This window comes from Rhinolophus ferrumequinum, chromosome 18, assembly GCF_004115265.2.
Source record: "Rhinolophus ferrumequinum isolate MPI-CBG mRhiFer1 chromosome 18, mRhiFer1_v1.p, whole genome shotgun sequence".
Classification (NCBI taxonomy): Eukaryota; Metazoa; Chordata; class Mammalia; order Chiroptera; family Rhinolophidae; genus Rhinolophus; species Rhinolophus ferrumequinum.
In genome coordinates, this window is record NC_046301.1 from 47,421,787 (window position 1) to 47,437,550 (window position 15,764).

A 15,764-nucleotide genomic window follows, 5' to 3' on the forward strand; every position below is an offset into this window, starting at 1 on the left:
TCCAAAGCTCTTTTCCTGCACCGGATTCAGAGCCTGTATGTTTCAGCGGCTCTGTTTACTCCTGCAGGGATCTGCCCAGATAGGTGGGGACAGGGGCAGGGTGGGTTGTGAGAGGTGGCTCTGAACAAAGGCAGGTACCACCACCATAGTTGGTCCTGCACTAAGTCTCCCTCCCCTTTACCGGAACTAGCTGGGCTGCAAGTCCATGTCTGTGGACCACAGTTCTCAGAACAGCAAATATTCTGTTCTTTTGATCTGACACTGCTACTGTTCCACTTCTATCACTGGGTAGGTGGGGGTGGGGCAAGCTCTGAGAGGGTGAGGAGGTGGTGGCTAGGTTCAGTGCCTAAGGCTTCCGTTCTCTGTTTGGCAGTGAGAGCTTAAACTGCCACTTTCACCCTTCTTTCCTAAGTCTTTGCTCCGAGGTTTCTGCCGTGATCATTGGATTCAGCCATGTTATGAGCTGATCCCTCAGGCAGGACCATGGACCATAAGGAGAGCACTAGCAGTCCAAGTTCTTCCTTCTCCCACAACTGCAGTTGTTCCAGAATGCAGGAAGCTCAGAGCTCCAAGCTAGGTCTGTGTCCTACACCCAAGCTGCCCTTGTCTCCACACTTCCCACTTCCCTCCTCCCCCACTCACCCAATCGGCCCATCTTTAAATGATTTCGGTTGCATGCCTCTTTGTCTTGCCTGTCAGTTGCACAGGGAGTCCTTTGTGGAATTATAGCTGTTCAATCTGTTGTAAATTCCAGGGGAGATTTCAAGAGGCTCTCCTGATGCCACCATTTTTATGATGTAATTTTCTCTTAGCTCCTTTCTTGAGGGTGCTTGTCAGATTGAGGAATTTCCCCACTGTCATTGCACTCTTGTCCTGACACCTCATTCCCAATTCTACCAAGCTAGACTCTATCCCATCCCATCAAACTTGAAAACAGGTCCATAGCCTTTGTCACCGTCTGAAAACAGAACAGGAAAGGCCCATTGTCCAGATGAAGGCTGAATATGAATGCCATAGATGTGTGTCCCTCGCGCTTCCTCTCATGTCCTGGTGCTGACACCACAGCCTGGGCCTTATAAGGGAAATCTATAAATTCAGAGAAGAGAACTCTGATCTGGAGGAGACCGGTTGACTGGCTTGACACATCATGATACCATGAGTCTTTTCAGGCTTTAAAGTCTTTGGTACTATGATTGCAATGTACAGAGTCAAACATTCTGTCCTGTCATTTGATTCATTTTATGTCCTTGTTGCTTATTAAGTTGCTCTTGTTACCCAGTGGTGTCCAGCCCTGTTCAGTGGGTCCCTCAGCTACTCAAAGAGCCCATGGCCCATGGGCATCTTTCTCTCATGTTTAGAAACAGGGAGAGATAAGATGCCAGAAATCACCCCCAATGATTCAGCTGTGAGCGGCTTCCTGCTGCTTCTTCACTTCACATCCCCTACTGCCTCTGATGGTGTGAGGGGGACTTACCCAGAGGTGGAGATAGGAAGACTCTCCCTGAGACATCCTGGGGCATCTGGGAAAGGCCTGACATTGGGAGCTGAGGGAGTTCCTGATGAGGAGTGAGGGGTGCACTTGGGCCCCTGTGATAAAAGGGGGGTGGAAGCCATCAGTGGGCAGTGGCCTGACACCTGGCTCTATCTTTAGGTGTGAATGATGATGTCACCCTGGAAGCCCCCAGCCATGACTCCCTCCATTACCTCAGCATAGGGGGCAGCCTTCAATGCCACTATTGTCCTGCCTGAGTCTCCCCATCCCCCACCCCCCACAGGTTTTCTTTCTTTCTTTTTTTTTAAGTGTGTTTTTCCAGGACCCACCAGCTCCAAGTCAAGTAGTTTCAATCTAGTTGTGGAGGGTGCAGCTCACAGTGGCCCATGCGGGGATTGAACCAGCAACCTTGGTGTTATAAGCACCACGCTCTAACAAACTGAGCTAACTGGCCACCGCCCACACAGGTTTTCAATGGTGCAAACAGCACCAGAGAGGATAGACTGTAGCTGAGTCAGTACCTCTGTCTACCCCCCAAGGCCTGGAGAAGGGGACGCAGATCTGCTTCCATCCCCATCATGACACAGCAGAGTGTCTGAATCTAGGTGCCCTCAGGCAACCTAGCACTCAGCAGGCTCTGGAGCAGCTGGCTGTGCCCAGCACAGCCCAGAAGTGACACCCTGCACCTACAACAGTCTGGTCCCCATGGTGGGGTCTGACTGGAGAACACGGTCTCTGCCCTGTGGGAACTTATGCTTTAAGAGGTGACCTTTTGTCCTATTGTGTTCCAGACATCCAGGAGTGTGGACCAGACTCGACAGTGTCCTGTGGGATATATTTAGATTGCCAGGACTTCATGGAGAGCTTCTGCAGGTGCAACCCTGACTACAGACCTGTTTCTGAGGCAATGTTCAACATTGATCCTAACAAACCGTGTGACAGTAAGAAGGACCCCATGTCTTCCATTTTCTCATCCATTAGGTTTGGGATTCTCACCCCTTTCTCCAAGCATCATGGGAGTGACCTGTGCACCTACTTGGTCACCCACCCTCTCTGAACACCAAGGCTCTAAACCCCCCACCAAGTGCCACTTATGTAATTTTCAAACATTCCCTTACCACCTGGCATCTTATTTTCATAAAACAAAGGGAGGGGTGGCATTCAAGATGCTTCAAGGGCTCACAGAGTGTTGAATTCCAGAACAATATTCATCCTTTTCTTCTTCATCAGTGACTACCAGAATGAGACCTTCCCCCACTAGAGTCCACACAGGCTTGGCCACCCCAGAAGCCCTCTCAGACCCCTCAGGCCTTGATGGACCCAGGAACCATGTCCAGAAATGTGGGCATGGGGAGAGTACAAGGTGGGCCCATGTTCCTTAGTTGGCCCTGCCCCTGGCCAACAACCACACCTGGTGAAGACTCCTCCTTGACCCTGAACCCACTTCTTGACTGCTCAGCCTCATCTATTTCCCCAAGCAAGGTTCCACCCTGATTCAACCCAATAATTTCAGTTCATGGACCTATGGGCAAGTCGAATGACTAGGACCTGTTGTGTCGGGGGTGGACAGGGTGACATGGACCACCCCACACACACTGAGAAAGTTAGATGAATGGAAGAGTTTTCTCTCTGGATGAGATTGAAAGAGAGGATGTAATTGGGAACCACTGCCCCAGGCCTGACCCTCTCTCAAAGAGGTCAATCCAGGCCCCATAGGGGCCGAGACCACTGAGGGACAGATGATGGAGGATGAGTCCCCTCAGCAGGGCCCACAGGTCTGCATCGCTGGTGGGAGATCAAGGAGCCAGATGAGAGAAACACCTGCTATTCCTCGCCCACCAGCACCTGCTTCCCTCTTCAGCCACCCAACCCTCACCCACTGCTGACCTTGCTGAGAAGTGGATTCTCACCACTTCCTGCCAGTCCTGGGGATGCAGTCATGGAGATCAGAAGAGGCACCTTCACCAACTCAAAGCTGCATGGCTAGACATCAGCCCCCATTGTCCACCACAGCCTGGCACCCACTGTCCAGGTGGCCCTGGTTGTCTGGCATTGTCCTCATTCTCCTCATCCCTTCCTGCAAGCCCCGTCAGGGACCAGGTTCAGGGATGGGTCTTGATCCAGATCTATGAGCTTGAATCTGAGAGTTAGCATGAATGGGACAGCACTGTCCTGCCAGCATCACCAGGATTCCAAGGAGAATCCAGGCAGAGAGAAGCTGCCCTGGAGGAGGCAGGACAAAGGCCATCACTTGGAGACAAGATGGGTACTGCTCAGGTAACCTAGTATTTCTCCTACACTTGGTTCCCAGGAAGGCCCACTCTGGCCTTTACCCAAATCCTCAGGCTGGGACACAGGTGGCTATGATGTCCCTGCCCACCTGGGCGCTGACCATGGAAGCAAGGGCATCAGGGCTGAAAGACAGGGAAAACTCAGGCCACTTCCATCAATATCTGGATAACAGAGCATCTAGGCCATTCCATTCACCCTTAGGATGCCTCCATGTGAATAAGAAATGGCATCCACTCACTGGAGAGGAGACAGTGGGGCCTTTGCAAAGCAGATTTCTGCCATTGCTAAGAACAAAGAACCTGGGTGTAGGGAAAGGCACACAAATCTGTCAGTGACTGACTGTGTGGAGTCCCGGGAAATGGAGGGGAAAGACCTAGTTCTTGATTCCAAGTAAAGTACGGAAACCTCAGGGAAGCTGCCAGAAAGCTGTGGGCTGCAGGGCCCACCCCAAGGTGGCAATAGCCATATGGACAGGGGTTGAAATTGGAGCTCCACTTTCCTATTTTTATCATCTGTCTTTCAGTTCCAGGACTCTTTCTTGAGTTGATATTGACATTGGAGGCTGCAAAAGAAAACCTTAAAGGTGAGTCTGCCCAGCCAGCCCATTAGTGACACAAGCTGGGGAGTGCATGCTAAGGTCTGTGTCCTCTCACCAACAAGGGGGCCTATTTTGCAAGTGAGGCCCAGAGATGGTTTTCTGGAGATAAGAGAAGATGTTTCATCTACCCTAAATGTCCAGAATTTTCTGAGTTCTTCCAAATCCAGTGGCAGCCATTACTCCCTTTCCTCCCCTCCTCTTCCTTTGGACCCCAGCTGGTAGCTGGCTTCCTCCATTTCTTTGGCCTTCTGACCATGGTCTCTGTCCTGTCCCCACAGCCTCTGTCCCTGAAGACTGTGCTTGGTGGTGCCCTCTGAACTCCACATGTGTCAATGCCACAGCCTGTCACTGTGCCCAGGGATTTAGTTCTTCGTCTGGGAAGATCACCACCAGCCCCTCCGAGAGATGTGATGGTACAGAAGCTTGGGGTGCGGGAGGGACATCCAGAAAGTGTGGGACATCCAGAGCCCTCAGCTCTGAGAGCAGCACAGAAGTATTTTGTCAAAGGCAAATGAGAAGAGACAGGGCAGGGAAGTGGAAGGGAAGTGGGCAGTCAGGTTTTCTTGATTAGCCTATGAGGTCCACTAGCCATTTTTAAATTGGATTGTGTAGTTTCTGTTCTGTTGAGTTGTATGAGTTCTTTGAATATTTTGGATGGTAACCATTTATCAGATATATGATTTGCAAATATTTTCTCCCAAATTATAGGTTGCCATTTCATTTTGTTGATGGTTTCCTTTGCTATACAGACGCTTTTTAGTTTGATATAGTCCTTTATTTATTTTTGCTTTTGTTGCCTTTTCTTTTGGTGTCAAATCCAAAAAAATCATTACCAAGACTGATGTCAAGGAGCTCACCCTCCATGTTTTATTCTAAGAGTTTTATGGTTTTAGGGTAGCATTTAAAAAAAAAAAAAAAGATCATAATTTGGCACCAAGAGATTAAGTGAATTATCTAAAATCACACAATTAATAAGATGGTAGACCTAACTCCAGTTCTAGAACTAAAGAGTTTTTATTCTTCAACAATACAAGATCATAAAAAGAAATTACACTACTTAAAAATGGTTAAGATGGTCAATTTTTGTTATGTGCATTTTACCACAATAAAGAAGTAGCAAAAAAAAGAAAGAAAGAAAGAAAGAAAGAAAGAAAGAAAGAAAGAAAGAAAGAAAGAAAGAAAGAAGGAAAGAAAGAAAGAAAGAAAGAAAGAAAGAAAGAAAGAAAGAAAGAAAGAAAGAAAGAAAGAAAGAAAGAAAGAAAGAAAGAAAATTATATGGTTTTTACACCAAGAAATTGTCTTCATCTACTCAAAATAGTCTTAAATGCATATTTCTTGATAATTTAAAAATATTCCTAATATATTTGAAATGACGAGAAGAAAAATCCCTAAAATTTCCAAGTAGTCTGTGTAGTAGATTTATAAGTGATTTTCTTTTTTTACATTTTCTTTGTTTTCTAAGTATCCACATGTTGTTTAATATTGGGCATAAAGTAAATTTTATCAAGGGAAAAGAAACAAGATGTGACTGTGACTACTGCACAGCACATCCATGACCCTCGAAATATCCTTAAAGGTTCCTTTGTGTGTTTACATGTGTGTGTTTCATGGGGATTTGTAGATTGGGTGGATGTGGATGGAGACCCTGCTGCTACTGTCATTAAATCCCAGCTCCTTCCTGGAGGGCCCTTGTCAGTTTGAAGAATTTCCCATCATCATGACCTCCCCTCCCACACAACTCATTCCCAGCTATACCCCACTTGACTCCACCCTATCCCCTCAACCTGGAAAACAGGTCTCCAGCCATTGCCACCATCTGAGAGCAGAAGCATTCCTCATGCTTCCTGTCTGTCCTGGGGCTGACACCCACAGCCTGGGCTCAGGGCCTTAGAAGGAAAATCCATGAGTTCAGAAATGAAATTCTGATCTGGGGGAGACTGGTTGCACCCCAACTCATTATAACACCCAGAGTCCTGTCAGTCTCTAAAGTTTTTGCCCTCCCAATTGGTATGTATAGGGCCAAATATTCTGTCCCTTCATTATAGTTCATTCTTGTATATGTGGTTCTTATTAAACCATTGTTTTTAGCCAGCAGTGTCCACTTCCTGCTCTTTGGGTCCCTGATCTACTCAAAGGGTATTGGATCACAGGTATCTTTCTCTCATGTTTAGAGGACAAGGAGAGCTAAAATGCCAGAAATCACCGGGAGAGCTGTGAGCAGCTTCCTGCTGGCTTCTTCATTTTATTTCCCATACTGCCTCTGATAAGGGGGAGGGGGATTCATCTAGGGGTGGAGATAGCAAGATTTGCCCAGAGACATCCTGAGGCATCTGGAAAAGGTCTGTAATTAGGAACTGGGAGAGGACCTGATGAGGAGTGTGAGGTGTACTTGGGCCACTGTGATTAAATGGGATTGGAAGTTAACAACAGGCAGGGGGACCTGACACCCGGCTCTGTCCTCAGGTGTGAATGATGATGTCACCCTGGAAAGCCCCAGCCATGACTCCCTCCCTACTTCAGCATAGGGGGCAGCCTTTAACATCATTGTCACCCTGACTAGAGGGCAACCCCAGGTCCCCTATAGTGCAAACACCACAGGGGAAGTTTTGGGACTGAGTCAGTACCTCCGTCTACCCCTCAAAGCCTGGAGAAGGGGACGCAGACCTGCTTCCATCCCCATCATGACACAGCAGAGTGTCTGAATCTAGAGGCCTTCAGGCCCAGCCAGAGAGCAGAGATGAGCAGAGCAGTCAACAGGCTCTGGAGCAGCTGGCTGTGCCCAGCGCAGTCCCAGGAGGGCCACCCAGGAGCTGAGTTCTCTCCACTCCCACGGCAGGGTCAGGCTGGAGTCCACAGTCTCTGCCCTGTGGAAACTCACTCCCACCTTAGAGAAGCAACCCTTTGTCCTGTTGTGTTCCAGACATCAATGAATGTGAACCACCCCAGACAGTGTCCTGTGGAAAATTCGCAGACTGCCAGAATACGGAGGGGAGCTACTACTGCACATGCAACCCGGGATACACGCTTGTTTCTGGGGCAAAAAGGTTCAGAAATGAGAGTGAGAACACGTGTCAAGGTGAGAACCACGCTGTGTCTTCCATGTCCTTGTCCATGAGATTTGAGATCATTCACCCCACTTTCTCCAGGCATAAAAAGGCTGCCCTGGGCACCTACCTGGTCACCCCCTCGCTGAACCCCAAGGCTCAGAACCCTCCATAGATGTTTGGAATGTCCCCCTGCCCACCTGGCATCTTATTTTCACAAAAGAAAAGCAAGGGAATGACATTCAAAACACATCAGGAGCTCACAGTGCACTCATTGTGTTCCAGCACAATCCCCGCCCTCTTCACCCTCATCAGTGACTGCCAGGAGGAGACCTGCCACGACCAGAGCCTCCATGCGCTCCAACACTCCAGGTACAATCTCAGACCTGCCAGACAATGATGGACTCACGGACCCTGTCCAGGAAGGCAGGAGTGGGGAGATTCAAGGGCGGGCCCACCTTCCCCCACTGTCCTGCCCCTGACCAACAAACACGGCACCCACTTCTCAGCTGCTCAGCCTCCATCAATTTCCCACAAAAGTGACCTCCCTGATCCTCCCCAATAATTTCAGTTCACCATCTGAGGACAACTAAGAGGACGAGCACCCAGAAGAATGTTGTATCCGGTCTGAACAGGATGACATGGACCCACACACACACACACAAACCTGGTGAGTCTGGTAAATGGAAGAGTCTCCCGTCTGGACCAGCTGGCAACAGAGGGCATCATCAAGGATCATTGCCCAACTGGTGGAGCTACCCAAGTCAGTGTCCTGGTGGGAGACCAAGCAGCCAGATGACAAAACGCCTGCCATCCCGGGCCCATCAGACCCTGGTCCCCTCTCCAGGCAGCCAGCCCTCACCTCTGCTGGCCTTTCTCAGATGTGCATGCTCACTGCTTCCTGCCAGTCCTGGGGATGCCTTCTTAGGGATCAGAAAAAGGCACCCAGGGATGCCTGGCTGGAAGGTCAGCCCCCAATGTCCAACCTTGACCTGGTGCCACTGTCTGAGTGGCACTGGCCTGTCCAGCACCTTCTTTATTCTCCCTGCCCCTCCCTATAGCCTAATCTTTGGTGGGGCCTGTCTCAGGAGGGGCGGTTCTTGGTGCATCTCCATCAAGATTTCTTAGAGTTAGGGGAGTTTATATTGCCCTGACAGGGTCAATGGGATTCCAAGGAAAACTCAGCCAGTGATCAGCTGCCCTTGGGGGACTTAGGACAAAGGCCATCACGGGAACCCAGGACAGGTCCTTGTCATGAAATGCAGCATTTCCCCTGCACTCGGTTCCCAAGAAGGCCTACTTTGTCAGACAGGTAGGGCTCAAACCGAGTCCATGCACTTCTGGACAACAAGCATCTAGGCCATCACATTCACCCACAGGACACCTCCATGTGTATAAGAAAAGGAGCCCACTAACAAGGGGGGGAGACGTGGGGCCTTCCCAAACCACGTCCCTGAATTACCGAATGGCAATCTGGAGATCTGGTACCTGGCCCGACCTGGCCCCAGACTCCTCCCCCTACACACACGTGCAAGCGAGCGCCTAATGAATGAACTGCTGTTTTGTTGGCAGCAAGAATCTCCTTCTCCAGATGGACCTCACCCCCTAGAATCAAGAGCAAGGTGAGTGGCCCCAGAAGGGACCAAGAGGTAGGAAATCCCTCCGCATATTCCACAGTACCCACCTATTCACCCCAAGTTCCCCCATCCACCTGTGAGGCTCTCTGACCACCTCATCTCCCCTCTCCAGAGGCTCTCCGGCTTCTATGAAAGAGTCCACGATCTGGGCAGAGACATCGTGTCTTCCTCGGCCCAGGACACCATCCAGGTAAGGGCAGGACCCAGGGGAGGCAAGTAGAGGCATCTCATAGAGGCCTGGGGAAAACTGGGTCTGGAAGCAGAGAGACCCCAACACAGTGGCCTCCTGCTCTGAGGCCCCGCCTCTCCGAGGGTTGGTGGGAAGAGCGGACACGCAGGTATTTGTACTCCCGGTGAGACCACCCGGGCACTTGTTAACACCTTTCTTCAAGCTGTCCTTGCCTGTTGGGTTTATGTCACCCTAGGCATTCCTATGAGTAGCTGGACTCCAGGGGCAAAGTTACCCAAAGGTGGCTTCCAGGGCTGACCTCTGAGTTTCCAGGGGCAAAGACACAGGGAATCCAACTGCACCATCTTTATCCCCAGATAGACCATCTGTGGGTTCTCTTTGCCGGGGTTGAGTGGGCAGGGTCTTCATGTAACCTCTGTGGCGCATGTCCCACTGGCTGTGTCGCCATCCCCCCAGGGCGTCATACAGGTGGTGGATGATCTACTGGAGAGCCCCGGAGACCTGGTGACCCTGCCCCGCTCAGAGCAGCACTGTGTGGCCACCAGCCTGCTGGTTGGCCAGGAGCAGGTCCTGAGATCGCTGAGCAAGGCCCTGCCGGGTGGGCCATTGACCTTTAATACAGCTGGAGGCACAGGTAAGGACCCCTTCTGCCCCCAGGCTCTGCTCTGGCCTTTCTCCACCTCATTCCTCTTCCAGTCTCACTGGACCTGAGTGACCACACTTGTATCTCAGTGTTACTCTCATAAACACATGAAAATAAGAGCTTAAAAAGAAATGAATAAATTATTCTAAGTGAAATAAGACAGACAGAGAAAGACAAATACCATATGCTCTCACTTATATGTGGAATTTAAAAAACAAACTCATAGATTAACAGAGAGCAGTCTGGTGGTTAGCAGAGGAAGAGAGTGAGGGGTGGTTGAAATGGATAAAGGGGGTCAAAGGTACAAACTTCCAGTCATAAAATAAATAAGTCATGGAGATATAATGTGCAGCACGGCAACTATAGTTAATAATATTGAATTGCATATTTTAAAGTATGAGACTAAACCTTAAAAGTTCTTATCACAAATTTTTGAATGTGGTAACTATTTATGATGATGAGTGTTAACTAGGTTTATTATGGCAATCATTTTGTAATATATACAAATATTGAAACAGTATATTGTACACCTGAAACTTATATAATGTATATCAATTATACCTCAATTAAAACAAATGATAAAATTGTAAATAATATACATATTCATTGTAAAATAAATTATGAGCAGATAAAATAATTATAATGAAGAATTTAAGATAAATACAAATGGCTTCAAAAGAAAACAATTAAATTTGGAAATATATAAATTTAATATTATATAATATATGATCTGTTTTATTGAGGTAAAATTTATGTAACATAAAATTGACCATTTTAACCAAAGTGTGCAATTCAGTGGCATTTAGTACACTCACAGAGTTGTAATAATCGCCTCTATTTCTAAAGTATTTTCATCACCCCAAAAGTAAACACTGTATCCACTAAGCAGTTGCTCCTCATTCCCCCTTCCCCCAGCTTCTGGTAACCACTATTCTGTTTTCTGTCTCTATGGATTTGCCTGTTCTGGACAGTTCATATATATATATATATATATCAGCGCATATATATATGCCAAAAAAATGTATACACATGACTTGTATTCACCTTTTGTTATCAGTATATATTGAGTATTACAACTTTAATACAGTTTTTTCCTTTCTTAAAATATATATACATTTTTTGGCACCCTCTGTGTGTGTGTGTGTGTGTGTGTGTGTGTGTATAATGATCACACAACATATATATATATATATATATATATATATATATATATATATATATATAAAATCATCATACAACATGTGACATTATAGTTTTGCTTCTTTTGCCTAACAAAGTTTTCAAGGTTCATCATGTTGTAGCCTGTATCCTATGTTTTTCCTTATTGTGGTTGAATAATATTCCATTGTGTGGAAAGACCACCTTTTGTTCATCCATTCATCCGTTGAAGGACATGTGGGTTGTTACCTCCTTTTGACTATTGTGAATACTGCTGCTAGGAATATTAATGTACAATTTTGTCTGAATAATTGTTTCAGCTCTTTGGGGCACATAACTTAAGAGTGAAATTTCTGAGTGACGTGGTAATTTTATGTTCAACTTTTTGAGGAACACCCAGAGTATTTTTCCAAACTGGCTACTTTTCCATTCACTCCCCCAACCAACAATGTACAAGGGTTCCATTCTCCACATCCTCAGAAATACTTGTTACTTCTGTCTGCTTTTGGTTTTATTATAGCCTTTCTAGTGTATGTCAGGTGACACCTCATTATGGTTTTGTTTTGCATTTCCCTAATAACTAATGATGTTTAACACTTTTTAATGTCACTGTTAAACATTTGTGTATCTTTTTTGGAGAAATGTCTACTTAATTCCTTTGTCTATTTTTAAATTCGGTTGTTAGGCTTTTTTTGTTGAGCTGTAAAAGTTCTTGGTATATTCTAACAGTATATACTCTATGAGACAGGAGATTTGCAAATATGCTGTCCCATTCCATAGATTGTCTTTTCACTTTCTTCATAGTACTTTCACCCTAATGAACAGATGCTTGTTATGATAAAGTCTAGTTTTTCTGTTTTTTCTTTCATTGCTCGTGTATGTGGTGTCACACCTAAGAATCCATATCCAAATCCATCTCCAGGAAGATTTGTTCTTATGTTTTCTCCTAATTATTCTAGTTTTAGCCCTTAGCCATAGGTCGTTGACTCATTTTGAGTTAATTTTTGTTTATTGTATGAAGTAGGGTACCAAATTCCATCTTTTGTGTGTAGATAGCCAGATGTCCCAGCATCATTTGTAGGGGACTATTCTTTCTCCATTGAAGGGTTTGGGCACCCCTTGTTGAAAATCAATTGACCGTAGATGAATGGGTTTATTTCTAGACTCTCAATTCTATTTTGTTGGTCTAAGTGTCTATCCTTATGCCCATACCATACTGTTTTGATTACTGTAGGTTGGCATTAAGTTTTGAAATCAGGAAGCGTGAGTCCTCCAAATTTGTTTATTAATTTCAAGATTGTTTGGGGTATTTGAGCCCCTTCTTTTGTGTATTTGAGCCCCTAGCAATGCCCTACAAATTTAGGATGAGCTTTTCCATATCTGCAAAAAAAGTATATAAAATTATGTTGCAATATTGATATAGATCGCATTGATTCTGTAGATCACTTTGGGGACTATTGCCATATTAACAATATTAAGTCTTCCAATCATGAACAAAGGATGTCATTTAATTTATTTAAGTTTTTTAATTTCTCTCAATAATTTTTGTAGTTTTTTTATGTACAAATCTTGAACCTCCTTAGATAAAATTATTCGGACTATTTTGTTGAATTATTTTGCATCTCTATTTATAGGAAATATTGGTCTACAGTCTTGTTTTCTTGTGATGTTTTTATCTAACTTTGTTTTCAGGGTAATGGAGGCCTCATCAAATTATTTATGCAGTGTTCTATCCTATTCTATTTTAAGGAAGAGTTTATTAAGGAATAATGTTAATTAATCCATAACTGGTTGTAGAATTCACCAATGAAGCCATCTGTTCTGATCTTTTCATTTTGGAAAGTTTTCAATTACTGGTTCAATCTGTTATAGGTGTGTTCTAATTTTCTATTTCTTCTTAATTTAGTTTTGGTAGTTTTTGTGTCTCTAGGAATTTCTCCATTTTGTCTAGATTATCCAACTTGTTGTTGAATAATTGCACATGGTATTCTCTTATAATCCTTTGTAAATTCACATAATATATATACCGTTATTGTGTATACCAAATATTATGTGTAATACTATTATTATGTGTATCAAATAACACTGATATTTATAAATAATATATATTATTAATATATAAATATTATGTTATATACAGTATGTATATGCTATATAGAGAATATTTATATAACATATTAAAAATATATAATGAGGAATTATAACAACCACCGCAGGCAGAATTCATAACCTAATTCCTTTATGTAACTCCCACAACTCATAGAGCTGTCCCTGAAGGTGAAGGAGCAAGGACACAGGGATGTCACCTTGAGTGTTAATCAGGCAAAGATGCTGCTAAACTGGGACACAGTAGAGGAATCTGGTGACTCAGGTAATGGATGAGGTGGGGAGAAGATGCCCATGGATTTAACAAATAGAGAATTAAAGTTTCAATGATGGTGTAGGCTATGGTGGGGCCCCAAGAAAAAAGTCTACCTAAAGAAGAAGGGGACCTGTTGGGCACCCCAAAAATGTCACCCTTGGCCTCGTCCTGCAGGCCCTTCTGTCGTGGGCCTTGTCTCCACCCCGGGGATGGGCAAGTTGCTGGCTGAGGCCCCGCTGGTCCTGGACACTGAGAAGCAGGCAGTTCTGCAGGAGACACACAAGGACTTGCGGCCGGGAGTCTCCCCCGTCCTGCTCTCAGATGTCGTCTCAGCCTTTCTGAGCAATAATAACACCCAGAACCTCAGCTCCCCAGTCACCTTCATCTTCCAACATGTGAGTCCTGATAGGATGGGAATGTGGGTGTGGAGGAGGCCTGAGTCCTGGGCACCGCCTTGGGGGTCTTGGGGCTCCCCCACTGGTACATCATCTCCCCAGGAAAGCCCTTCACAAGCTAGATTTGGGTCAGCATTTCTGAGCACCAGAACCACCAGTTCACATCTATGCTCCGTTCCTACAGTCAGTGACCCCTGGACCAAGGGAGGAGGTATTCTGTGTCTTCTGGGAACATGGCCAGAACGGAAGTGGTTATTGGTCGACCAAAGGCTGCTGGATCGTGGGCACCAGAGACGCCAGCACCACTTGTCAATGCACCCACCTCAGCAGCTTTGCCGTCCTCATGGCCCCGTATGATTTGCAGGTGAGAGCCCTAAGAGGGGCTGCATTCAAGCTCTAGTGGTGTATAACAAATTCTCCCACATGTAGCAAATTAAAAAAATCACAAAAATTTGTTACTCGCAGTTTCCTCAGGTCAGCAATCTGGCCTGGTGGAGCGGAGGTGTCCGCCCCGAGTCTCACTGGCTGAAATGACTGTCAGCCAGGGCTGCAACCTCATCTGAGGCTTCGTGTCCTCCTCTAAGCTCCCAGGTTGCTGGCACAATTCAGTTCCTTGTGGTTGTAGGACTGATTTCTCATTTTCTTGCTAGCTGGCAGTTGGGGACCATGCTCAGCTTCTATGGGCTACCTGCCTCATTTCTGGTGTGTTCCTCTCACATTGCATTAGTGTTTCTATCTGGAGTCCAGAGAGGAAGAAGCTCCCTCACATTAAAACTCTCTCAAACTTTGAATCTTTTATCCAAGAACATCCTAGATCATTTAAGAGTTCATCTGATTAGGTCAGGCCCAGGATAAACTCCCTCTCTTAAAGTCATTTGATTGTGGACCTGAACCTCACCTGCAAAATACCTTTACAGCAGCACCTAGATTGGCATTTGACTGAAAACACAGAAGCAGTGATATGTATACAAGCAGGTGGGGATGTGGTTGCCAAATCGGAATTCTGTTTACCACGGGGTTGTTCAGGACAGGGGTGCTCAGGGGCAGCAGGAAGGAAGGTTTGATGTTGGCAATGGTCAGAGGGGCCAGGGGAGCCAGTGAGTACAGGTGAGTCAGGAGCCACATTTGCCTTCTTCCCTGGCCAGGTGAGGTGGTTACTTTCTCTAGTTCACCAACACCAGAAACTAGCTCAGGTGATATCAAGTAATGGGGCCTTTATGAAATAACATGGCACCCACGTGAAAAGGGTCACAGCCAATGGTCAGACCACATAAGAACCACCAGGAGTGTGAACAACACTTCAAAGCCATGTTTCCTCCTGCCACATCACTAGATAACACAATAGTCATACTTTTATTTATATACTGTTTTATATTTACTGAAGAGTTAAAATATTTGCATTTCAAATTCAAACCAAATAAGAGAGAAAAACATTGAAGAGTCTGTATCTCACCCCTAACCCCAACCTAGCCTAGTTCCTCTTGCCTCAGACAACCAAATTTGTTAGTTTCTCCCATACTTTTCTATGGATATTTTATACATAGAAAAATAATGCATGTATTTGTTCTTTGGTCCTCCTCTTTTCACACACATAATGGAGTGTTTTTTTCACTGTTGTGCATTTTTATGTTTTTATTATTACATCTAAGAGATTATTCTAATCCAGTCTATAAAAACACACTCCATTATTTTTATTGCCAAATTGCATTTTGTTGTGTGAATGCGCCATAAATTACACATGAAGTCTTCTCACAGTGGGCATTTCATTTTGATCATTTGCTAATACAAATAATGTTGCAATTGTTTACACACACTTCATTTTTCTCGTGTTTGAATATACTGTACATGTTCCAGGTCAAATTCATAACTGTATGTTGGTAGATTTTTCCATCATCAACAAATAGAAGTCACACCTGTAAACACTCCCACCAGCATTACATGAAGGTGATTTCT

The 15,764-nt window shown here is 45.4% G+C and overlaps 2 protein-coding genes and 1 non-coding gene across 3 annotated transcripts in view; 1 reads left to right on the forward strand and 2 right to left on the reverse strand.

The window, feature by feature from the left end:
* The window catches only part of LOC117037930 (zinc finger protein 333), a 1,118,586-nt gene that overhangs the window by 1,018,180 nt on the left and 84,642 nt on the right, over window positions 1-15,764 (reverse strand). The gene's annotated exons all lie outside the window — the stretch shown is intronic.
* Window positions 1-15,764, forward strand: part of LOC117037927 (adhesion G protein-coupled receptor E2-like) — a 38,285-nt gene that overhangs the window by 9,445 nt on the left and 13,076 nt on the right. Inside the window, exons 4-15 of the mRNA XM_033134463.1 lie at window positions 2,284-2,433; window positions 4,308-4,367; window positions 4,661-4,795; window positions 7,303-7,458; window positions 7,712-7,798; window positions 7,998-8,096; window positions 8,999-9,048; window positions 9,176-9,253; window positions 9,710-9,887; window positions 13,318-13,425; window positions 13,591-13,811; window positions 13,996-14,175. Of these exons, the coding sequence (XP_032990354.1) occupies window positions 2,284-2,433; window positions 4,308-4,367; window positions 4,661-4,795; window positions 7,303-7,458; window positions 7,712-7,798; window positions 7,998-8,096; window positions 8,999-9,048; window positions 9,176-9,253; window positions 9,710-9,887; window positions 13,318-13,425; window positions 13,591-13,811; window positions 13,996-14,175 (1,502 nt within the window). The remainder of the gene's footprint in view (window positions 1-2,283; window positions 2,434-4,307; window positions 4,368-4,660; window positions 4,796-7,302; window positions 7,459-7,711; window positions 7,799-7,997; window positions 8,097-8,998; window positions 9,049-9,175; window positions 9,254-9,709; window positions 9,888-13,317; window positions 13,426-13,590; window positions 13,812-13,995; window positions 14,176-15,764) is intronic.
* On the reverse strand, window positions 1,873-1,946 carry TRNAI-UAU (transfer RNA isoleucine (anticodon UAU)). Its single transcript has one exon. It is a non-coding gene; the product is annotated as a tRNA-Ile (tRNA).